General features: G+C 44.7%; 1 protein-coding gene across 2 annotated transcripts in view; it reads left to right on the forward strand.

Annotated features, from left to right (window-relative positions):
* The first annotated feature begins 846 nt into the window (after window positions 1-846).
* The window catches only part of PLXNC1 (plexin C1), a 92,252-nt gene continuing 67,960 nt past the window's right edge, over window positions 847-25,138 (forward strand). The window contains exons 1-4 of one of the 2 annotated variants that reach the window (XM_090042699.1): window positions 847-2,025; window positions 12,237-12,362; window positions 13,657-13,791; window positions 16,158-16,258. In XM_090042699.1, the coding sequence (XP_089898825.1) occupies window positions 1,075-2,025; window positions 12,237-12,362; window positions 13,657-13,791; window positions 16,158-16,258 (1,313 nt within the window). In that variant the 5' untranslated portion in view covers window positions 847-1,074. The remainder of the gene's footprint in view (window positions 2,026-12,236; window positions 12,363-13,656; window positions 13,792-16,157; window positions 16,259-25,138) is intronic. The other variant, XM_090042700.1, reaches the window with a different exon arrangement.

Here is a 25,138-nt window from a genome sequence, read left to right on the forward strand (position 1 = left end):
AGACCTTTTCAGGCTGGACATAAGGAAGAATTTCTTTACTGTCCGAGCCCCCAAGGTCTGGAACAGTCTGCCAGCGGAGGTGGTTCAAGCACCTACATCGAACATCTTCAAGAGCAAATTGGATGCTTATCTTGCTGGGATCCTATGACCCCAGCTGACTTCCTGCCCCTCGGGCAGGGGGCTGGGCTGGATGATGTTTCGAGGTCCCTTCCAGCCCTAATGTCTATGAAATCTATGACCCTGGCAGTCCATGCCAGCTCTCCTCCTCTCGCTTTCTACACTTCAGTAAAATTAGCCAAGTGCCTGGATTTGGCAGCTCCAATAATAGACAGGCTCACCCAAAGCTGATGGTGTCATAGTCACGGCAAGGGGTGAGAGGCCACCACCAAACTTCAGTGCAAGTCCCAACTTGGGCATGGAGGGCAAGCACCCCACAGATCAGGAACGGGCAATTATTGTGGGCAGAAGGCCACTTACTGAGTTTCAGCATGCCATCAAGGGCTGCGTGGCAGGCAGCTCAGGGCAGGTTAGTATTAATTTTCTAAATTTTGGGGGGCCCCACGGGCGGACAGAATGGCCTGGCGGGCCGCCCCCGCCCCCCGGCCTTACTTTGCCCACCCTTGCCACAGACGGTGCCGGGGCGAGCTGGGGGACCTGCGATCAAAGAACCAGGTGACAGGCAGCTCAGAGGAAACTGTGGCTCAGCAACCACTCGCTCCAAGGGCCACTTGATCATAGAGTCCGTCCGTGAGTCCCGGGGCCGGAAGGCGCCATCTAGCCCCGTGGCTCTCCACCGACCTCAGGCTACCGCGAGCCCCCACGGGGAGCGCAGCCGCTGCAACGCTGTCCCGGAGGGGCGGGGGGCCGAGGCTGCGCCCAGGTGCCTCCTCTCGGGCTCCCCGGGCAGCGGCAGCAGCGAGCGGGGCTGTGGCGGGAGCCCGGCCCACTGCCGGCCCCGCCGGCGAGAGGAACTCCCCGCCCGCAGGCGGCAGGCGGCGGCGGCGGCGCGGCCCCTCCCGCAGCCATGGGGCAGCGGCGGAAGGCGCGCGGCGCGGGGCGGCAGCCGCCGAGCGCATGAGGCGGGCGGGGAGGGGGCGGCCGGCGGGCCCCCCGCTGGCGCGGGCGCTGCCCCTGCTGCTGGCCGTGGCGGCGGCGGCGGCGGCGGGGGACTCGCTGCTGGCGGGGCGCTTGGAGCTGGCGCACGACATCGAGAGCCTGGCGGTGCGGCCGGGCGCGGTGCTGGCGGCGGGCGGCAGCTGTCTGTTCGAGCTGGAGCCGGCGCTGAGCCGGCAGCGGGGCGTGCTGCACCTGGGCCCGGCGGGGCAGTGCGCGCAGCCCGCCGGCGCCCACAGCAAGCTGCTGCTGCCCTACGGCACCGACAACAGGCTGCTCGCGGGCTGGACGCTGCACAGCGGCACCTGCCAGGTGCTCCGCGGGCTCACGGTGGAGCGCAACCAGAGCGAGGTGGTGAGCTGCCTGCCTCGCGGCTCCACGGCCGGTGTCGTCTTCAGCTGGGCCGGGGGGGACAAATCGGGCGACTACCTGGCCGTGGCCGCCACCTACTTGCTGAACGGGACGTTCAGCTGCGGCCTGGTGCCCTCGCAGGCCAAGATCGTGCTCACCATCCGCAACCTGGGGGACCTGATACCCACCGACAGCTTCGACCTACTCAAGTACAACCACACACCACTGCACTTTGTGGACGCTTTCTTATGGCACGAGCATCTCTTCTTCCCCTACTACCGCCTGCCCCACGGGCCACCCAGCGTGGTGATGCTCAACAGCAGAGGGCACTTCCACACCCCTACCCAGGTGCGCCTGAGCTGCGGCTGCCGCGGCCACATCCTGGCTTCCAGCATCCTGCCGCAGCAAGGGTTTTGGGCTGGCGTCTTTGCCAACCAAACAGAGCGGCCAGCCTGGGCTGTGCCGGCCTGGGACAACACTGCGCTCTGCCTCTTCGACCTGGCGTTCCTGCGGGACGCTAGCCCGAAATGCCTCTCCAACGAATTCTACTCCTCCAGCTGCGTGAGTCTACACTTTGCTCCCTTCAGGGCTCTGGGGGGGCTGAGCCAGGCTGGCCTCTTCAGGCCTGGGTCCACCAAGCGCTCCTTCATGTGAAGAGAGGGGCCTCTGCCCCACTTCTCTTTCAGCAGGGCTGTGTGCAAGTGTAAGGCACCGGCCAACAGCCAGCAGGGGTAAAGCGTGCCCCACCACATGGGGCAGAACGGCCTCACTGCCCATTCGTATTAAAGCCAGATGGCACGAGGTCAACGTTTCATGGAAGTAGGACGTTGGCTGCCATTGTTCCCCTGCTTTACCTGTGGCTGCTGTGTTATGTCTGTGTTGTGTCAGGGTTGAGGGTAGGCATGTATAGAGTTTAGATTATGGTTTTATGGGATGATTTGGATGGCAATGACCCTGCCTTAGGCAGGGGGTTGGACAGGTGACCTCTGGAGTCCCTTCCAGCCCGACTTCTCCATGACACTATGAAGTGCAGTGAGCTGCCTACCTGACAGCTGGAAGAAGCCAGCTGCAGAGTTGTACTGCAGCTCTTTTTTTGTGGCCTTGCCCCTTCTATTGTGTGGGTGTTCCTTTGCACGCATGGCCGGGCTGAATGTATTGCACCATTCACCCGTTCATGGTGAGATCTTTGCTTTGCACAGTTTCAGTTTATTGTGTGGGTGACCATTTGGTTGCAGAATGATATGTAACCTTGAGTCAGGGGCCTTAAGAGGTGTTTGGGTGATGGCAAAGAGAAACTTGATGCTCCAGGCTTCCTGCTCTCTCCCTGATGCTCTCCATGCGCGTGAGATAGCTTGTATCTGCTGCTGGCCCCTCTGTGCTTCAGCATAGGCTCACAAACAGATTGAGGCAGACAAAGCAACAGTGCCGGGTGGTAGGGTTGTTGGGGCTCCCTTGCATACATCATTCCCTTGTGTACCACTGGCTACTGAAGTGTTGGCTGTGGCTGTCCTGAAGCCTACCTGAATTATCCTGTGGAGAGCCCCAATCAGCCCCCTCCCCCGTCCCCATGCCTCCACCCTCTGAACAGTTAGGCATTCACACATGGAGTGGAAGGTAGGAGTGGCAGTTTCTGGTTGCTGTTTCCTGGCAACCAGAGGAAATCAGCTGAAAAATTAATTCAGAATGAGATGAGGAGTGGCCTTGCAAAAACAGCATGTCAGAAACCCTGACCTTCTTCTCTCCATGCATATCCTGAGGGCTGTGGCTAATAGAACAAGGCTGAGAAAGTAATGGGGGCAGCCACAGGGGACCAGGCTTCCAGAAAGAGAGCCCTGGCAACCTCCAAGCACCAGGGATTCTGCAGCCTTTGTGCCCCTTCTCCATTATAACCCGTCCTTCACTGACCAATGCTGTTACGTTGGTTGGAACTCCTTGAGAAGAAGTAGTTACCATCACTGCTTGACTTTTGATATCAGGCCCATAACTTGAAAAGGACCCTGAGATTCATTTAAACAATATCAGTGATTGTGTTACAAAAATGCAGTGATGTTAAATTGTGTCCACTTCCATGCAGTATTGTAAAATAATAAGAATTGTTCTTTATTAGTATTAAGAAGGGTGCAGGGGTACGGTAAATAAAATATTGTGCTGCCCTAGAGGTGTGAAGTGGAGCTGTGCTTTGGATTCATGTGAAAGGCTAGTTTCAGTTGACCCTTCAGTTTCAGCTGAAGTAAATGGGTATTTGGTTGCTTGAGCAGGAGAGTCAGGGGTGCACAAATGTCATTGCCGGCCACCTCGTTCCTTTGTGTACCATTGGCTACTGAAACTGGTGTGCTGTATCCAACACTATCCTGATGGGCTGCTAAGCTTAGGCGGATAATGCCTGCCTGACTACTGTTATTTTATTTTATCCCAATGGTATTCCTGTCTTACCCATTTTTGAAAGGGTATAAAAATTGCTTCCAAAGCAAGTCAGAGAGAGTCAAAAAAGCAAAATGGTTCAAAATCTGCAGACACTGAATGCATAACCTGGCAGTCAGTACATAGAGTTTCAAAAACTGTTTGCAGCAGTCATAAAGGAGAGCCATGTGCCACAACACAGCAGGTGCATCACAGAAGTGCAGGCAGTGGTAGTTTTAAACTTAGCTTACACCCCAGCCCTTTTAAGAAAACTGTGTTTATATCTAGCTACAGTCATGGCAAAATGAACGTATTGTACTGTTATCACTACCTGGAAATGGAAATGTAGAAAACTTGTCTCTGGGGAACCCATTGGAACAGAGGGCTGCCAGAAAGCTCTCATACATAAATATGCATGTTACAAGTCCCGGTGATCTTTACAATTCATGATCTGAATGAGATGGTGTAAGATGGTGCAGGTGTGTTCACGAGGACACAACATTACATTATCTCTATGCAGGGTGGGGTGGATTTGATTTCAATCAAATCAGTTTAAATCATGATTTAAATCACTGGTCAGGAAGCCTCAATTTAATCATGGTTTTCTACAAAAAATGCATTCTTGTTGTTTGAAATCTTTTATTCATTTAACTTCTTGAAACTTTGCACTGTCAGAGAAAGGTGAGGGCTTGACTTTGTGTACACAAACTTGCAGAGGGAGAAGAGGGTCGATGGGTAGGTAATCAGGTCTGTTATCTCTCATCTGCATATGCTGTTCTTAACAAGGATGTTATCTTTGGAGACACAAATCCAGTCTGAGAACTGAAACTAAGCATCACAGAAAGAGAATCATAGAAAATGCTTAATGGGATCTTCTAGACTGAGCACCCTGTCCCATTGGGTATAGTGGTTTCTTGAATCTTTAGTAATCTATTGGGGAGCCTCTGAGAACCCCATAAGACTGAGCCCCTAATATGGCCTGTTTTGACCTATTTAAGGTTACATGAATATATTGTCTCAAATAATATATACTGTAATTAGAAGTTATAATCCCTATTCCATGATGATATCTTTGAGCTTTAACATATTTTAAATTAAAACTATCTTTATATAAGGTTTTTTTTTAAAAGCCTCTTAAAAATAAAAATATGATTAAATCAAAAAACCTCATTTAAATAAAAAATCTATTTTTTTTTTTTAATCGTAGATTTTTATCCACCCTGGTGCAGGGTGTGAGGTTGTTTTTTTGGTGTAAATTCAGCCTTCAGAAAAAAACATACAGTAGTCTCATGCTGTAGCTCTCTCTGCCTGCCTTGGATGTGAATCTTTTTTGTCCATATACACATTGCTGTTTTCATTTGCTGATTGTTGCCAGCACCTGATTGCTGTTAATCACAGCAAAGGTGCTGTGGTTCTGATTAATGTGCAAAGGATCCATCTTGCTCAGCATACCATCCAGCAAAGAGTTTAAGCCGATTCTTAACTTTATGGGCAGCAGCAGTTCCATTCACTTCAAAGAAATTACTTCTGTATTGAAAGTTAAGCATGGATGTTAGTGCTTTACTGGAGTGAGGCCAGATTTCTCAGCACCTTGCCAGACCTGGTCTTGTGTGCACGTGCTGCCTGGTGCAGCATTGCAGCACTTGCCAAACATAATTTGTGTTGTGGTGTTAGTATTGGGTTTAAAGGTAGCATTAAATATTACAGTCTCATTGTCTGTAGTAAATAGTGAATGAGAAAAGCCCTTATTAGATTGCTGTCTGTTTAATACAGCCACAGAGTTATAACTGTAGGCTTCTCAATACTTTTGCCCATATGTTCTTTGGAAATGAATGTGTTGATGATGTGCAGTACCTGCCCCTGAATTTGAGACATAATTTGGGAATGCTGAGTGACATTCTTAGCTACTGTAAATTGGCACGGGTCTCTTGAAGTCAGAGTGCTGGAATTAGTAAAGCAGTACCCATTACCGTGAATGGAGAATCTGTTTCTTTAACTTCCAGGTATGATGTTTTCACTTGAGTGATAGCTTGTCTGTTAGGAGTCAAAGTCTTTTGTTTTTAAGGAAAGATTTGTAAGTTGTTTAAAAGCCATTTGGAGTCAGGATTGTACCTGTAATGAATTTTTTAGTAGCCTTTTTATCCTTTGTAGATTACCAGACTGACAGTATCACATCTGCTGTCTGACAGAAGAATAGGCTTCCATAGCCAGTATATTTAACTTGACATTGCTATAGGAAATTACCAACATTGTCCCTAGCTGTGATGATTTCTCAATATGTCTCTATTGGTGTGGGAATTAAGCCGCAGGAGTCCTGTAAGCTCTGAAATAATCAGTTTTCAACAAAAGAGTAGCTCTGAGCCATCTGGCTTGACCAGGTGTTTTTGCCTGAAACTTTTGAGAGTGTATTAAAGAACTGTGGAAGGAAGGATTAATTTCCTTGAAATCATGCAGCAGATGAGTGGGAATAGTTAAGTTAGAAGGAAAGGCAAGTTCCAAGTTCTTAACTCAGTAAAAAAACAAGTCATGTCATTGCCCAAATACTGTCTTTTGCTATTCATTTCTTGTGAAGTCCTGGCTGGATTGCTTCATTTCCTACTGTAGTATGGGGGGGAACTATGGTAATGTTTTAGACAGATTTTTTTTTTTTTTTTACAGTTCAGTCTTGAAACTTTCATGGGGATAATTAGAATATGTTTAGCTTAGGACAACAAACTGATTCACCTGATTCTCTGATTTACCTGGAGCTAATTCTAAGTGGAAATGTTTACTAGTTAATTATTTTGAGGGAATTAATTATATTAAAGGAAAGGGAGTCTATTGCCTACTTGATGCTAGTTCACACTGAGAACATGATGTTGACCCTGTTTGACTGTAGAGCAGTAAAATAAATGTAGAATAATTGGCCAGGTTCTTGGTAGCCATAAATAAATATGGCTCCAATGAAAGTTAGTGGAGCTGTTGCTTCTTACACCTTCTAAGGATCCAATTCCATATGTGTACTTAATGATCTGCTGCAATAAGTTTGCCACACAAGCAGGGAAAAACCATCCTGACCCCCAGGAGGTTATATCAAACAGTACTTAAATGAAATCAAGGCAGAAAATAAAGGCATAAATTAAGCAACAGCAGCTGGACTCCTAGGGGAAGAAATCACAAATAGAATGTGTTTGAGGGAGAAATGATTGAAACACAGGGTCAAAATTAATTCAGGAGACATCTAGGTTGGGGGGGGTTGGAAGCAGAGAAGCTTGAGCAGCATGGGATTGAAGAACTACAATGAGCAGCTATGTTGGACAGGATAGAGGGACAAGAAAAGAAAGTGACCACTACCATATAAAGGAAGCTCAGTCTGTAAATGAATCAAAACACATTTTGGTTAAGACAGAAGAGGCCTGGGAAGGTCCTGCAGTGCTGTAACCCCATTAGTCACAGTCAATGAGTAAGAGAGATGGTTAAAATATAAATGCATGTGATAAAAAGGGTGGGAGCAATGAAAGGAGTAGCAGCTGCTACATCCTGAAGACAGTGGGCAAGCTAGAAAATAGATTGCAAAAGAGTTCTGGGCATTTTTTGGTTGATTGTTTTGGTGGCCTAGCTAATCAGTTTCCCCTTTTTCTAGCTACACAAATGTGATGTAGCTGTGACGCCTTCTTTGACCAGAAGAACTGAGCTGGTACTGTCAAACTTGTTGGTGTTGCTTCTTGAGTCAGTTGGAGAGGATGATATAAAGTCACTCTCAGTTACCGTAGTGTTTGGGTTATTTAATTCCAAGGTCTAAATAACTTCTTCAAGGCACCTAGAATAACTTGGTTACCCTGCATTGAATGCACTCTGAAAAAATGATGATGGTCATGGAAATCAAATCTTAAAGCAGGTCTTGACTTCCTCAGTTCTCAGCTTTAACCAAAACTCACTACACATCCCAACTGTTGAAGCTTGTCATATAAATCTTGTGATGTACTGAAAAGGAAAGGTCAACTCACTTTTTTTCTTAAGATAAGAAAACCATGTGATTATAATTATCTAAAGCAAAAGTCCACTGTACAGAAGTCTCATGCCTAAATTGATTTATTTCAGTTCTATACTAGTACATGACTGTCTCCTTTTTTCCTTTTGTATACAGATATCTCTTTGTTTAAATACCAAGTTTTTCCCTCAAAATATGCCTTCTGAGTTAATTAAAAATAAATCATTTACGTTACAGAAAGATATTTTAACGATGAGTTAATTTAAGTTGTAGGGAAAAACCTTCTTTTGTAGGCAGATGGTTTCGTGGTTAAATTATTGGACTTGGACCCAGGAGATCTGAGCTCAGTTGCTAGCTGTGTCACAGGTTTGGTGTGGGAACATGGGAGGTCACTTAACTTTTCTGTATGGTGGGGTCTTATTGCTTCCATTTACCCTTTCTTTGCCTGACCAAGATGTGCCAAAATATTCCAGTGGCTCTAGTTAGATTTGTGATAAGGCTACATTCACATCACGAATCCACCTACAAGTAACAGCTTGCAGGTGCAATGCTTTAGCTTGTAAGAAATTGGGGAAAAGAATGTCTCTTACCAGGTGGTTCAACAACACTGAGCACAGGAGAGCTTTTGTTCTTGACTAGCATCTCTGGACTGTATTATAGTTCAGTTATATATTACGGCATATATATTACAGCTAATAATAGATTGCACATTGTTTGCCTGATATAAAGAGAATCTCCTAATGCACCTACATTCCAAACACTGTTCCAGAATGACCCCACTCCAGCAGCCCCAAAATTCAGGAGGCACCTACATTTTGGATTGTAAAGTTCCCTAGGCATATACACAAAAGTGACGTAATCTGGGCACCTAGGGGCATTTTTACATGTGATCCTGATGTGACAACAGGTGCTTTTAATTATTGAGCTGCACTAATTAAAAGTGCCTGTGTGTCACGTGGATCAGTGGCACAGCACATCCTCACGCCGAGAAAATGGCAGTGGGGTGCTTTGAACTAAATCACATTGAACGTGTTTTATTTCAAAGTGCCCTACTGCCATTTTCTCAGCATGGAGATGTGCTGCACCGCTGATACGCATGACGCATGAGGCTGCCAGAGCGCATCAATTTGTGCACTCCAGTAGACTCAATCAAGTCTACTGCGATGCACAGGATTTCCAGCGCATCGGAGCAGTCTGTCTGCATATGTGTAAGTGCCCTAGGAGCCTAACTCCTAGCAAAACTCATTTGTCATCTAGAATGGTAGTGGGGCAGTAGCTAAACTGCCTGTTTCCCAGAGGACAGCCATAAAAACATCCTTTGAGCATACTTACTTGACACTGACAGCACTGTTTGGCACAGAGCTCAGTTGCCACAATTACTTTAGCTCGAAAGAATGGTTGGTGGAAGTGCCACTGCCACCAAACAGTTGTGTGTGAATTTAGTGGCTACAGCATTCACTCAGGGGGTTGGAGACTTGGATTCCAGGCCAGTATAGCTTGGTGGGATCAAGAGCCACTTTTCCCACATCCCAGGAAAATGCCCCAAACACCAGGGTATAGAACAATCTGGGTGGGGAGTAGTCTCATGTTTCCTGTTGAAGTTGAATATTGGACAGACAAGAATGCAGCAGTGGTGGGACCAGAAGGAGTGTAAGCAACAGGAAGTGTGACTCTGTACTCTAGTTTTAGGACACTCTGCTGAGAGTTGGGAGACCTGGGTTAGAGGCTTTGACCTCAGGTTATTTCTGTTTTCTAATCGATATGAAATGTGTGTGCGTCTTCATCAGTGGGCTACAGAATTAGGTTCTTTTGCTTGTTCTCCTTGTGGCCCCATCTCTTGCTTTCCTTGCTTTCCATTGGTCCAGCTTCAACAGAAATGGGGCACTGGAGGGGTTCCCTGCCTTTCACCCAAACTAGCTTATAGACTTTGTGGTTAGAGCCATATCATGGAAGAAAGGATATATATGGAGTTGAATCCACACAAGCTGAGATCTCCAAGCTCCAGGGCAAGTGGAATTAGGAAACAAGGCAATCATGAAAAAGTTGGGTGACGCTACTACTACCAATGATCAATCAGGTGCCTACCCTCTAAAGAGAGACTAGGCATTCTCCATCCTGGATGAATGGAGATACAGCCCAGAGTCAGGTGCTAAGTTCTGGTATGGGGTGGGGATTCAGAAACACTATTATGTTCAGCACTTTCTATTTGCTGCTCTAGGTGGCTTTTTGCTTTGAGTCTCCATTTGAAGTGCCCAACTCTCCTGATACTTTGTGCAGGGAGCTGAGGTGCCCAATTTTCTCTCTGGTTCCCAATATTAGGCTCAAAGTCAGTACCAAATGTGGGATTCCTGTGCCTGCCCCTGTATATTTGTATCACACATCTAATATTGAGGTATTGCAGCTTCTAAATGGATGTACCTGGGTGATCAATTTGGTACTGACTTTGAGCCAAACACTCTTTTCAGTCATTGTAGTGTAACTCTTACATTGGCATTAGAGCAGTTTGCTAATATGATAATTTTGATTAAAGCATTTTTCTAATACATTATAGTTGTACTTCATAATTTTTATCAGATCTAAATTAAATAGATCCTTTAAAACTTGAATTTTATCATAATGGAGTAAGGATGCAGAGAAAAAGAAGGGAATAAGCTATCTTTAATGCTGTTTTTACTAATGCTATATTTAACCCTATCACAAATAGCAGGGTACCTTTTCTAGTTTTTGTATTCCAGTGGTAGGCAATATAAGTCTCAGCTTCCTTAATTGTAAAGCAAGAAATCAAAAAAGGAAGGGTAAAGCACTGCACTTTCTGATAAGAAAAAAAGAACACCAAATGTATTTGTTTGAAACTACACTCGCTATACATGGAGTAGCTGTAGGTGTTAATCAGGACTTTTGAACATACTTCAGGATGAATTAGGGTTCAGTGGTGTGTGTAACACACCTGGGGGCCATATGACAGGTTGCTTAGAATGAAAACCAGCAGTTTATAACAGAACTAGACATTATAGATTTAAAAACAGCAGGTCAGCTTCTCAGTATACAGCAAGAGTGGATATGTATACCAGTGGCCAAAAGCATAGACTCAGTAACAGGTTTCATATCTAGTGTTTGAAGGAACAAATAGCTATGCAGACCTGGAGCCTTCTTTTCCCTGTCCATTTAGGTTAGTGATTATTTAGTACTAACATTTGCATTACAAGAAACTGTTTTATGACAAATTAACATATGGAATATTTCACAGTAGGCCAGTCCTCTTCCCATTGAAATCAATGGCTAAAATCATTGTGGACGTGAAAGAGGCCCAGGATGGGTCTATAGACCAAGGGTTGTCAACCGCGGGTACGTGTACCCCGCGGGGTACTTGAGATGGCTCTAGGAGGTATGCATGAGTGGGCAGGGATAGAGTGCCACTATGCATCACCCTGCTCTTGTGTGCAGGCATCACTGACCCGGCTGGACACAGGGGACAGGGAAAACTGTCACACGGTGGGTGCCACTGCCCTTTATCTGGCCGCACGCTGCCCCCCGCCCAATCCCACATGGTGCTGTGTGCCACCCTCCCTCTTCCCAGGTCTATGTCTGGCTGCCAGGCGTACACTGCTCCGCATCTGGCCACAAGGGGTACACTGACCCAAATAAGTTGAAAAGCCCTGTTATAAACTATTACAAGAAGATGGACACATCTTTCTGGTGAGGCCACAACTGGAATAGGAGTAGTATGTCCAGTTTTGAGCTCCCCACTATAGAAAGGATGTGGACAAGTGGGAAAGAGTCCAGCAGAAAGCAACAAAAATGGTTTGGGGACTGGGGCACATGACTTATGAAAAGAGGCTGAGGGTTTATTTAGTCTGCAGAAGAGCAATCTGAGGGGGGATTTATTAGCAGCCTTTACCTATGTGAAGTGGGGTTCCAAAGAGTATGGAGTGAAACTGCTCTCAGTGGTGGCAGATGACAGAACAAAGAGCAATGGTCTCAGGTTACAGCAAGGGAGGTGTAAGTTGAATATTAGGAAAAACTTTCTCATTAGGAGGGTGGTGAAGCACTGGAACAGGTTCCTTTGAGAGTTGATGGAACCATCCTTGGAGGTTTCTTAAGGCCTCGCATGACAAAGCCCTGGCTGGAATGATCTAGTTGGGGCTGGTCCTGCTTTGAGCATGGGGTTGGACTAAATGACCTCCTGAGGTCCCTCCCAACCCTAATTTTCTGTGATTCTCTGATTCTGTCCACATTTCCAAGAACATGTTATATTAAAATCCTGTTAAGAATAGCAGTGTCACCAAAAGTAGAAGGAAGGGTATTGCACAGCTTTCTAAGGAATATTCCTTTGTTTTTAAATACATTTTGCAGTATGGTTGAAGAATTTTGTCATGTTTTTCTCTTGTGTCTGCTATTTTAGGAAACTGTGCCGACAGTGAAAAAGTCACCGACCTTGATTCGCTCTGATTTATCAGCTGTTTATGCTACTGTCGTTTTGAACAAGATAGTTGTGTTCTTGGGAACAAGTAATGGACAGTTACTGAAGGTTGGTGACGTGGTATTTTTTAATACTACTTTAATGAGAGAATGTTTCCTGTGTTCTATTTCATGCATTGTATTGCAACCTAAAGTTGTCACCTGGACAGCTCTCTTCTATTTATTTCAAAATAAACTGCAGTATTACTGTTGTAACTTCCTAAAACTCAAATGAGCAAATAAGTTTATATAGAGAACAAGATAATATTCAGAAGAGGCTTCTTAAAATCCACAAAGGTATGCATTTGCTGGATATTACTTATAATCCTTAATTTAATATTGCAACACAGTTGATTTAAAGTATTTTTCCCAGTGGAGACCAAATGCTGTTAGATTTCAGTCTTTAAGCTCTGCCATGTGTTGTGAATATCTGTCCATTAGAGACTAAGACAGAAGGATTGTTTCATTGCTGCTGATGATTAAGATTATGCTGTTTGAATGAGTAACCTAGAAGTGAAAATAAGATTATCTCATTATCAGACTTTGAAGCATTCAGGTTAACATCTTCTGAATTTTGTTCTTGAATGCAAGTGTGTGCATTTCCTATCTACACTGCAAGGGGTGACTATTTTTTTTTTATTAAGTAGGCAGCTGGAATGGATAGAATACAACATGAAAATCTTTTTCTTGTTTGATCGCAATATACTTACAATGATAAAGGTATAAAACTGAAGGCTTACATGTGTCTCTAGCACAGTGGAGACCACAAACCCATCTGGGTTGTTTAGTTTTCAAGCCAAAGTCTGTATTGATGCTAGTGTGCTGCTTAACATAGAAGGGGAGTCAGAAGCTGTGGATAGGAGTTGAGTGAGCCAAAAAGGGAAATAGCAACTCGCAAGCATAGTCCCAAAGGCCAGAAGGCAAAATAGCTGCTGTTTTTGAGGCAATGGGTAATAACATAAAAAGGAAACCTTTTAAATGTTATGAAACTTTACCACAAAGGGGATTCCTGATTAAAGGAGAGGCCAGGGGAGCAAGTTCCTTTTAACACATCTACTACAGGAGCTGCAGCATGGAGGAGCTGCAGGAACCCAGGAGTATGAAGGCAGAGGTTCTTTGTCTCTGTGAGAACTTGGATTTAAGGGGCAGATCCCTTGATCTCTTCCACTATGCAAAGTAGGACCTGAACCCTTGTCTTCTAAGAGGAAAATATAGGCATAAACCTTGATAACACTTTGGGCTTTAGCTCATACTGTGCCGCTTTTTGCCCTCCACTCTGTTAATAGGACAGGGAAAAGATTTATCGTTAAATCTGTTCACTTGGTAAAGGGATTTGTGACTAATTTTACATTTCACATTTTTAGGTTATTCTTAACAAGAATCTGGAACCGAATTGCCCTGAAATTTTACATGAAATAGAAGAAGAAACACCAGTTTTTCCCAAACTTGCCCTTGACCCAGTGGATAGTAACTACATATATTTGGCATCTGCTAATGAGGTTGGTACAACATCAAATACAATTATTAAACTGCAAATTTGAAGGCTTTAATAAGTTTTCTGTCATATCATAGGTATTTTCATTGGAATAATAATCAAACCTTGATTGTCTAAACTCCAGTTAATCAGTTTGGTCCTGCAGAACTCATAAGGCACTCAGTCCTACATGGGGCTGAGCACTGTTGCTCTGAGCCAGCAAAGCACTTAAACACACGCTTGACTTTGGCCATGTGCAGTTCTTACATTCCTTCCTGGAGAATCATTGCTCTCCCAATAGAAATTACCCACATAGAAGTGTTCATACAGTTGTGTGTGGAGGAAACGTGACCCATATGTGAGAAAGATCTTCCACTTTGACACCTGGGAGATCTCTCCTGCTTACGTGCTCTTCTATCTAGAATGAATGCCTGTACGCTCAACTATGCTGTGGGAGGAGTCGAGCAGAAGCTTGCCCTGTGCATTCCTGTGATCGGGGTGGAGTTAAGCGGCCACTGCCCCCACAAGCCTTCCCGAGACCAGAGTCCCTCTAGTCCAGAGAAAACTTGGAGAGCAGTGGCAGCGGAGCAGCTTTACCTGCCCACTTTCCAGACCAGGGGAATCTTGATCTAGGAAAGGTGTCAGGGGTATTTCCCCACAGCTGGACTCTTCTCATGTTCAGGAGGTGACTGGGGAAGGCATGAGGAGCCAGGAGAAGAGGAATGTCCGCAGGTTGTAATGCCTGTACTTTCCCTCTTGAGAAGACTGAGAAGATTTCTAGCAGCAGTAGAAATGAATGCCTGTCCGTGGCCTTTATGTGGTCCTTTTGAGATGCAGTCATGTGCTTAAAGTTAAATGCATGCTTAGACCCCTGGCTGTCTTGAGGTCAGGGTGTTTGTGCTACACTGGAGGAGAGCAACTGATGAAGAAGGCTTACAGGCTCTGTGGGAATATGGTTCTTTTGAGTCCCTTCATAATCTCACAAATTTGCTGTTCTGCTTTGCAGGCTGTGGCATTGACTTGGTTTCACTGGAGTTAGGGGTTTGTAATCCTGCCCTTATTGAAGTCCACATTAAAATTCCCATTCAGTGCGGCAAGATTTCATCTGTAGGCTATATTTTTTACTTTCGATAACATCTTTTCTCAACTGAAAATATAATTTATTTTACCCTAAAATTTAACAAAATGACTACAGGTCAGTAGGGACACCCACTGATCTTATAGAACTTCTTTCATGGATGCAGTATTTCACTGCTACAAGAACAGATATAAATCCTTGCACACACAAGAATTTGGTTTTCTTTCATCTTGTTGGAAGAACAAATTACTATGGAGGAACAGCAACCTTTAGGAATAAATATGGCTCCGAAACCCTCTCTAGGGGTTTAACAGGATGGACCATAAAATGAGATTTCTCAAGTTGAGCGTAGATATTTAAGCCTGCTGGCAATCCTAATACCCCATTTATCTGTACCCTGGAATATCCTAGAGACTGTCAGATTAATTTGGTCATGTAGTACATGGTGGGAAAAAGAAATAATAAGAGATTGAGCAGAGACAAAGAAACAAATTTATAAACAAATATTTCTAATCTGGAAGATTTCTGTAAATTATAAATAATTTTTCATTTATTATCCATTTAATATCATTTAATATTCTTTTATCTGAAAAGGCTGTGTGGAATATTATGGGCACATTTGCATATCTTGATGGACAGTAAACTTTATTTGTACATTTCAAAGGCATGTGTTAATTATATGTATTTTTATCCATTTCCTTGGGCACTTACCTGGTACATGCATTGAAATGCCTATAATAAGTGCATTATTTTACACAGAGTTTTAGGTGCATATTCATTTCATTGTTTGAAAACTTGGATTTTGAACTAAAAAATTCATCATCCTGATTCACCAAACTACTCTAGCATTTCTGTCATTACCATTTATGATACACATGGGAACAATCGAATCAAACACTTAGTCAAACTCAAGGGAGTTTCTTGAGTATAGCAGGGAGTTTTGAACAAACTGCATGGTTGGGATAGACATAGACAAGTTTTCAGATACCACAGTGTTCTTCCTCAGGTCTCTGGGGGAGAAAGCAACACAGCAGAGCTAAATAGCAGATGAAACGGGCTTGCGTAAAAGTCCATATGTAAATAAAAACAGGAAAAAGAAATTATTGGCTAGCTGACACAACACTTCTGCAAAACAGGTTAAATTTTGGACCTGAAGACAAACTTGCCAAGGCAAAGATTGAGGGAGCCAGCCTAGATTGCCATATCATTTTTAAAACAATAGACATTATTGTGGGGTTTCTTACAGCATTGAGTCTGCCTTTTTAGAGGGACCAAAATAATTCAGCATGGTACTACTTTCTTTTTTTTTTTAGGTGAGGAGAATACAAGTTGCAAACTGCAGTAATTATGTTTCTCATTCAGATTGTTTGTCTGCAGAGGATCCATACTGTGAATGGTGTCATTTAACTAACAGGTATTTTCTCATATTTCATATTTGCATGCAAAAGAAACATATTTTCAGTAATAACTTATAGCTGTATTCAGAATCAACTTATTGTAATTTACATCTAGTGGATATCTACAGAGTCATGCATAAGCTTAAATATGTTTGCTGTCAAATGAGAAGGATTCCTAGGCCTTCCTAGAGCATTGTTAGGCTTGACAGAATTAGATTTTTTAAAATATTTTTAAAACATTTTGAAAGCTAAAATCAATATTTATTTTTCACATTTATTTTAATTTTTATCAATTAAAATTTTCAGGATTGCACAAAATTAGGGATGTGGGGAGCAGTCAGTTTAGTAATATAAAAAGTAAATATCCATAAATCGATAAAGCATACATTTTGTAGACAGACAGAGCAGTATCTCTTGCAGTTCAGACCACGCATGTGGCAGGAGCTGCAGGCCATGCCAGTAAGACTGTAGTGGGAGGTGGGGTTTGAGGGGCAGGGCTGGTGGTGCCTGGGAGTCTGGTGCCACTGGTCTCTCACTCTGCCCAGCTCCCAGCCACAGCAGGGGCCAAACTCCTATGGAGCCCGGTCCAGGCCAGCCTCCATGGGAGTTTGGCCCCTACCTTGATCATGCAGCAGCCAACCTCCCGCAAAGCCCAGCCTGGCCCTTCCTTGTCTTTGCATGATTGGGGCAGGAGCCAAACTCCCATGGAGGCCAGGCTGGACTGGGCTCCACAGGAGTTAAGTCCCAGCCAGGGCAGGGGCCTGGGCAGGGCAAGGGGCTGGCGGCACTGGGCTCCTGGGTGCTATCAGCCCTGCCCCTCCTCCCCCACATCCTCCAGCACAGCCTTACCGGCACAGCCCCCTCGGCCTTACCGGCACAGCTCTTGTAGTGGCCGCTCTGCATTTGTGTGTGTGTGATTGCCTTACCTCTGTCCTGTATTATTTTTTTTTTACATTCCTTTATTTAAATTTTGATGATTTACTAATGGAAATTAGTTGTCCATCAGTCTGTGAGTGTCAGGTGAGATCAACGTTTATTGATTAAAAAATAAAATCATGCCAAGCCTAGGCATTGTTAATGTGGAGTGTTGGTGCTAATGAAATGGAACTCTTTGTTTTAAAAACTTCATTTGGTATAATGAACTGTGTGCGTGTTTCTGAAATTATTTTTCGTATGGCATAAATATATATTGTGTGTGGAAAAAAATAAAGTCCTGAATCTTCTTCAGTAGATAGGGTTCTTTGCATTGGAACTATTGTCTGTCCTGCGTGGAGATTCTTAGGAGGATTTTCTTTTCGAGTGATGATAATGACTTGCCCAGAATTTCAGCATCCCATTTTGGCGATTTCTTCTGTTGCAACCCACACATGCATGCCTCAGGGCTGGGCCAGGTCGGGCTGGCTCTGTGCCTCCATATGGGGTTTCCACCACTGCAGGCAGGATGCTCACACTCACCAGCTGTCCAGTCATGTGTGCCATCGTGCTCGGTGCTTCCACATGGGGCTCCCAGCTGGAGTGCCAGGAGCCCCACAGAGGTGGAAGCATGGAGCCTGCCCAGTCCAATAGCATGCAACCTCTGAAAGTCTGCCTCTTGCTGGCTTTCAGAGGGGCAGCTGCGGGCCAGTAATAATTGGTTTTTGGAGGGGCCCTGCAGGCCAGATAGAATGGCCTGGTGGGCTGTATTTTGTCTGCCCCCTGCTGTATCATATTCTGGTGTCTCTCTCCTCTCTTGTTTCCAAGTGATGAGCGCTCAGGTTATAGCAAAAATTTTTGTTCTCTCTTTCAAAGTGCCCAACCTTTTAATTAGTGCTATTACATTTCATACTATTCTGTAACTTCTACCATCAAGCCACCCAGTTCTTCCTTTATGATATTCTGGATTGATTCTAATCTGACTCCCATCTTTTCATCATTAGCTAATATTTATAAGCACTTTCCTACTTTCTGTGCCTAGGCCATCAATGACAATATTAAATGAACTTGGTCCTGAGAGAAATCCTCAAGGACCTCCACTAGTAGCTTTCCTCTAGAAGATTAATCCTTAGTTTGTTTTACTTTGATCTGCATATGCTGCTGCTTAAGACCCACTTGTCTGGGTTGCCATAGGTGGATATTGATGGAAAGTAATATATTGTTACGCAAGTCCTTATCAGATAGTCCACTCAATTTGTGTTATTATTGATAATCTATGGGTGAAATGGTATTCTCCTGTCTGCATCTAGTGGTGGGCTTTGTGGCACTTATGACTAGAAAACTTCCATTGAGATGCACAAAGGGAAATAGCATTCTACCCAAAGTTGTTCTGTTGAATTATTGAGGCTTCAAGTTTATTATTTAAGAAGGTTTTTGGAACTGTAATAAATATTAAGTTTCATATAATAACAATAAAATAAAACCAACAAAAACAATAAATGATACACTAATAAGTAATATACAATAAGGAGCAAAACCAGAGTATTACAAAATAGATCATTAAACATACATCCTATAAGTTTAGTAGAGACTAGGGGAAGGGGAGAGCTTGACATTACATACAGCCAGTTAACAAATATACATATACATTTAAAGGATACTAAACCACAAACAAATCAACCTATAAACTTAACAGAAGATTCATATTGTACCATATTTCTTCATATTGAGCCCAATTATGTCTGTTTACAGATAAAATCTTCACCAACAAAGCGAGATTTATCCTTAGAATACAACACATGCTATTTAAGAAGTTTACAAATAAGATTTACCCTGTTTACTCAAATAGAAGGTATTTTTCCCCCCCCCATTTAACATGGGAGAGACCCTTGTCTTGGATTTGAGTATGAGACAGCAGGGAGTCAGACAGCTGCTGTGGCTTTGGTTCTGGCCCTAACCTGTAGCTTCTACCTGTGCTCCCACTGCTTCTGCCTCCCTCCCTGCAGCCTCAGCTCCCTAGCCTGTCCTCTCTGCAACCTGTTTGTTTGTTGTTTCAGAAACCAGAATACTGTAACAAGCAGCATACATTACACCTACATTATTTTTTAGTATTAAGGGATCTGTTTTTGCAAAGTAATGATTAAGATTGAAGTTTCAGAAAAAGAGGTTCAAGTGTTCTTAATAGTTGTTTTATTAATTATTAAGGCCATGTACAGACATTCATAGAAATGATTCCAGGAGAGAGAGCAGCATAGATGCTCAGTCTGCAACAGCCCCCTCTCCCCTGCTCTTTGTGGCTTCCCAGGACTGGCATCACCCCAGTCTGCGAACAATGTGAGCTGCTCCAGGCCTCCCAGCCTTGGATTGATGAGAATCCAATGTGAGAATCAGGAAAGGGGCTTACAGTGCTGCTCCCTTTTGTTTGGGTCCCAGTACCTGGGAGTTGAGCAGACTGAGCCTCAAGGCAAAACCCCAACCCACTCCACACACCTGTGGTGTAGCAGGGCAAAGCGCAGAGACCCTCGCAAGCTTAGTTCCCAGCTCTGCTGACTTATGAATCAACACCTCCACTGCCCAAGTAGTGCCGTGGGGGGGGAGGGCGGGGCAAGGGGAAACAGTTAGGGGGCAGCACCATTCCCTGTGTTTGGGCTGGGGCTTTGCCCCACTGTTTCTTCTGCTTGGCTCCTGCACACCAGGAGCCCTTACCTGTTTCTAACACCAGGAACTCTTGGGAATGTGCAGCAGCCAAGTGGAAGGAGTGGTGCAGCAAAGCCCCTGCCCATTTCACATCAGGAACTCCAGTATGAGAAGAAGATGGGGAACACCTGGCAGCTGCTCCTCCCTTCCTTCCCAGTCTTTAGGAAGGGCAGAAACAACTGCCCCCTACGCCTTCGCTGATCACTGCTTGCCCTCACCAGTCAGTGCTGCTGGAGGCATCTGTGGGTAGTCGCTGACATGGTTGCTGTGCCCCCCCCCAGCCTCTGGGGGCACGCATCATTCATGCTACCAGGAGAATGGTGATTCTTCCAGTAAAATGTAAACATCTGTACATGGCCTGCATGTAACTGAAACACTATACTTCAGGTATGTTTTTATAATCAGAAATATACTGGATGTCAACTGATAAAAAGTGATAATGTATCAGAGCAATGCACTATTTGTTCTGTGTTACTGCTTAAAGAGTACAAGAATTTATCCTTATCATTTTTTTCCTTGAGATAATTAAACTACATGTTAGATATGGTTTACTTTTATTATTATAAAATGCACTAACAACTTTAGATTTTAAAAGGATGAATTGCCAGTGATTTAAATTATTTCAAATTAGTTTCTCTTGATGTGAAAATGCACACATCTGTATGAAATGCATTTTAATTTTCATGACATGAGAACTGGCACATTAGTTTTCCTTTTAGCCCTGTAAGTCAATATTTTTAATAATAACATTAATTCATTTTCTTATGTATTTAATTTCCACATGTAAATAAGTGCTTACCTGAAGTATGTTTAATTAATGCTCCTGGAAGGGTGATTCCTTCACAGTAGGAAGACACATTCTGCATAAAGACACCAGAGAGGCTTCTTTGTTAAATCTAGGGAACTAGACAAAAGTCTTTTATTGACTGAATGACATAATAATAATAAACTTGTTTGTTTAGATATAATTTTGCTCCCAGTGGTATATGACTGAAGTGATGCACATGGTAAAGAGGAATTTTAATGGAATAAATCATTAGCTGTGTTGTTAAGGATGTGCAGAATTCTTCATTCTAGATCTGTCTCTGCAAATCCATGTATTTCAGCAATCTGATTCTCAACTTCACTGGAAACTTCACATATATAAAATGATCTGTGCCACCTTGACTCTGTTAAATCCTAACCTGTTCTTGGCCATTGCCAAGCTCGCTTTTTTAAACTTGTTCCTGTCTTTAGGATCATTAATCATTCTCAGCCTCAGCTTTGTGTCCTTCTTTGCAATTGTTTCCTGTTCTCTCTTATGCTGCCAATGGTCCAGGGCCAGCTCCCTCCTTCCATCACGGCTAGGCTCCAGAAGCCTTCAGCTGTTTGCTCTTAATGTGCCACTCTTTCCCTTCCTTGTAGCTTTCTAAATCTAACTCTAATATTCGCTTCCAAAAGCCAAATGGATCCCCAGGTAATACAGGTTTCTTACATTGTAATTCATTATTCATGCAGTATAGACTGACTTAGAATAGGGAATTGTGTAAATAAGTGTGGTTTGTATACTTGAGAAGCAAGGTTTGTTTGTTAATACCTCTTATTAGACCAATTCCGATAAAATATATACAATAAAAGATATTACCAAACCTTGCTTCTCACATGTTCTCTGGACTATCACAGCTCTAAAACAATACTATAATCCTGTCACTGCCCCACAATCCTGGGGTTTCCATGGAGACTAGCTAGGACCTGTGCAGGCAGGGCGCATGACCAGGTGGATGGAATGAGGCCATGGGCAGGCAGGGAGCTGCATCCGGGAGCAGGCCAGGGGGGCCAGGTTTGCGATCTTGGGATGGTGACAATATGGGGCTGTGGCCTGGGGCAGCTGCAGTCTGCTCCCGCATGGTCCTGTCGATGGACAAGAATGTCTGGGCAGCAGAACATGGCTCTACCATGGGCCCCAGCACTGCACGGTCACCGCCCCTTCATCCCAGCCCCACCAGCCCATCCTGCTCCTGGACAGCACTCCCTGTCCACCTGCAGCCCCATCCCATCTGCCCTGCCCATGTGGGTCCTGCCCCTGATGGTGGGTGCAAAGTGGATGGGTCGGGGTGCCCAGGCAGTAGGGCCAGGGCTGAATTGGAAGTCCTTCCACAGTCACAGAACTATGACATGATTGGAATAACAGAGACTTGGTGGGAGCTCACATGACTGGTGCACTGGCATGGATTGGATACAAACTATTCAGGAAGGACAGGCAGGGGAGAAGAGGAGGAGGAGGAGTTACACTTCATGTAAAAGAGCCATATGATTGCACAGAGTTTCTTCCAGTATGAAACTAGCCTATCAAAAGTCTCTGGGTTAGGGTCAGAGGGGAAAGCAACAAGGATGATGTTGTAGTTGGGGGTCTGCTATAGACCATCAGATCAGGAGGAAGTAGTAGATGAGGCTTTCTTTAAACAGCTAGCAGAAGTTTCTCGATCACAGGTCCTAGTTCTTGTGGGGGACTTCAGTCACTTTTGACATCTGCTGGGACAGCAATACAGCAGTGCGCAGGCAATCCATGAAGTTTTTGGACAGCGTTGGGGACAACTTCCTCGTGCAAGTGCTGGAGTGGCCATTTAGGGGCCATGCTCTTCTTGGCCTGCTGCTACAAACAGGAAAGAATTGATGGGGAATGTACTAGAAGATGGCAACTTGGGCAGTAGTGACCATGAGCCGATTGAGTTCAGGATCCTGAGGAAAGGAAGGATGGAGAGCAGCAGAATAAGGACCCTGGACTTCAGAAAAGCAGACTTTGACTCACTCAGGGAACTCATTGGCAGGATACCCTGGGAAGCCAGTCTGTGGGGGAGAGGAGTCTAGGAGAGCTGGCCATGCTTTAAAGAAGTCTTACTGACAGTGCATGAACAAGCCATCCCTATGTGCAGGAAGACCAGCAAGTGTGGGAGAAGACCAGCTTGGCTTAGCAGGGAACTCTTCAGTAAACTAAATCACAAAAAGGAAGCTTATGAGAAGTGGAAACTTGGGCAAACAACTAGGAAGGAGTATAAGAGTCTTGCTCAGGCATGCAGGAGTGAACTAAGGAAGGCCAAAGCTCAATTGTAGTTGCAGCTAGCAAGGGATTGAAGGGTAACCAGAAGCGTTTCTACAAGTATGTCAGTAACAAGAGGAAGATCAGGGAAAGTATGGGTCCCTTACTGAACGGGGAGGCTACCTTGTGACAGAGGATGCAGAAAAGGCTGAAGTACTTAATGCCTTTTTCACCCCAGTCTTCACAGGCATTGGTGACATGTAGGGGGTACATGTGCACCCCCTGAGATTGGCTGTGCACCCCCTAGAAGTGCCAGCTGCGAAACTGGAAGTGCCACTGGAAGCGCACTTCTGGTTTCGCCAGTTTTGCTGCTGGCTTGGCAATTGGCTACTGGGGAACTCCCCCCCCCCCCCCAGTCAGTGATTGACCGCTGTGGGATCCTCCCCCCCACCCCAGTTAGCGATCTAGTGCCCTGGGAGGCATCAGTCACCCATGTTCACAGGCAAGGTCAGCTCCAAGAGTAACGCACCTGGCAGCACAGTTTGGGGAGGAGGTGACCAGCCAATAGTGGTGAAAAAACAGGTTAAGGGACTATTTAGAAAAGCTGGACATATACAAGTCTGTGAGGCTGGATGGGATGCACCCAAGGTTGCTGAGGGAATTGGCAGCTGTGATTCCAGAGCCATCGGCCATCATCTTTGAAAAATCATGGCTTTCAGGAGAGGTCCTAAATGATTGGAAAAGGACAAACATAATACCCATATTTAAGAAAGGGGAAAAAGGAGGATCCAGGGAACTATAAGACCAGTCAGTCTCACCTCAGTTCCTGGAAAAATCATGGAACAGATCCTCAAGGAATCTATTTCTAAGCACTTGGAGGAAAAGATGGTGATGGGGAACAGTCAGCATGGATTCACCAAGGGCAAGTCATGCCTGACCAACCTAATTGCTTTCTGTGATGAGCTAACTGGCTCTGTGAAGGTGGGGAAATCAGTGGATGTGGTATATCTTGCTTTTTTAGCAAGGCTTTTGATACTGTCTTCTGCACCAGTCTTGCAGGCAGGCTAAGGAAGTATGGGCTGGATGAATGGTGGATAGAAAATTGGCTGGAGCTTTGGAGTTGAAAGGTAGTTATCTACAGGGATCCTGGTTTTCTCTGATGTGAAAAAATCCCCAACTTATTTGGGGTTACTTTTGTTTAACCAAAAATTGGGGATTTTTTTTTTCAAATCAGAGAAAACTGGGATCCCTAGTAATCAGTGGTTCAATGTGTAGCTGGCAGCTGTTGTCAAGTGGAGTGCCCTAAGCCCTGGGGCCAGTTTTGTTCAATATCTTCATCAACAACCTGGAAGATGGCATAGAGTGCACCCTCAGCAAGTTTGCAGGTGACACCAAGCTGAGGGAAGTAGTAGATGCACTGGAGGGTAGGGCCAGGATTCAGAGTGACCTAAACAAATTGGAGGATTGGGCCAGAGAGAATCTCATGAAGTTCAACAAGGACAAGTGCAAAGTCCTGCACTTAGGATGGAACAATCCCATTCACCAGTACAGGCTGGGGGCTGACTGCAGAAAAGGACCTGGGGGTCACAGTGGACCATAAGCTGAATATGAGCCAACAGTGTGCCCTTGTTGCCAAAAAGGCTAACAGCATAATGGGCTGCATTGGTAGGAGTGCTGCCAGCAGATTAAAGGAAGTGATTATGCCCTTCTATTCAGCACTGGTGAGGCCACATCTGGAGTACTGTGTTCAGTTTTGGGCCACTCACTACAGAAAAGACACAGGGAAATTGGAGAGATTCCAGAGGAAGGCAACAAAAATGATGAGGGGGCTGGGGCCCACGGCTCATAAGGAGAGGTTGAGGGAACTGGGCTTAGTCTAGAGAAGCGAAAACTGAGAGGGGATTTAATAGCAGCCTTCAACTATTTGAAGAGGGGTTTGAAAGAGGATGAAGCTGGACTGTTTTCAGTGGTGGCAGATAACATAACAAGGAGCAATGATCTCAAGTTGCAGCAAGGGAATTTAGGTTAGATGTTAGTAAGACTTTTCTCACTAGGAGGGTAGTAAAGCACTGGAACTGGTTACCCAGAGAGGTTATGGAATCTCCATCCTTGGAGGTTTTTAAGACCTGGCTAGACAGAGCCTTGGCTTGGCTGATCTAGTTGGGGATGGTCCTGCTTTGAACATGGGGCTGAACTAGATGACCTCCTGAGGTCCCTTCCAACCCTAATTTTCTATGGTTCTATGCCTGGGACTGGCAGCAGTGGCAGCCAG

The sequence above is a fragment of the Crocodylus siamensis genome, chromosome 4, assembly GCF_052110815.1.
Source record: "Crocodylus siamensis isolate JL-2025a chromosome 4, ASM5211081v1, whole genome shotgun sequence".
Classification (NCBI taxonomy): Eukaryota; Metazoa; Chordata; order Crocodylia; family Crocodylidae; genus Crocodylus; species Crocodylus siamensis.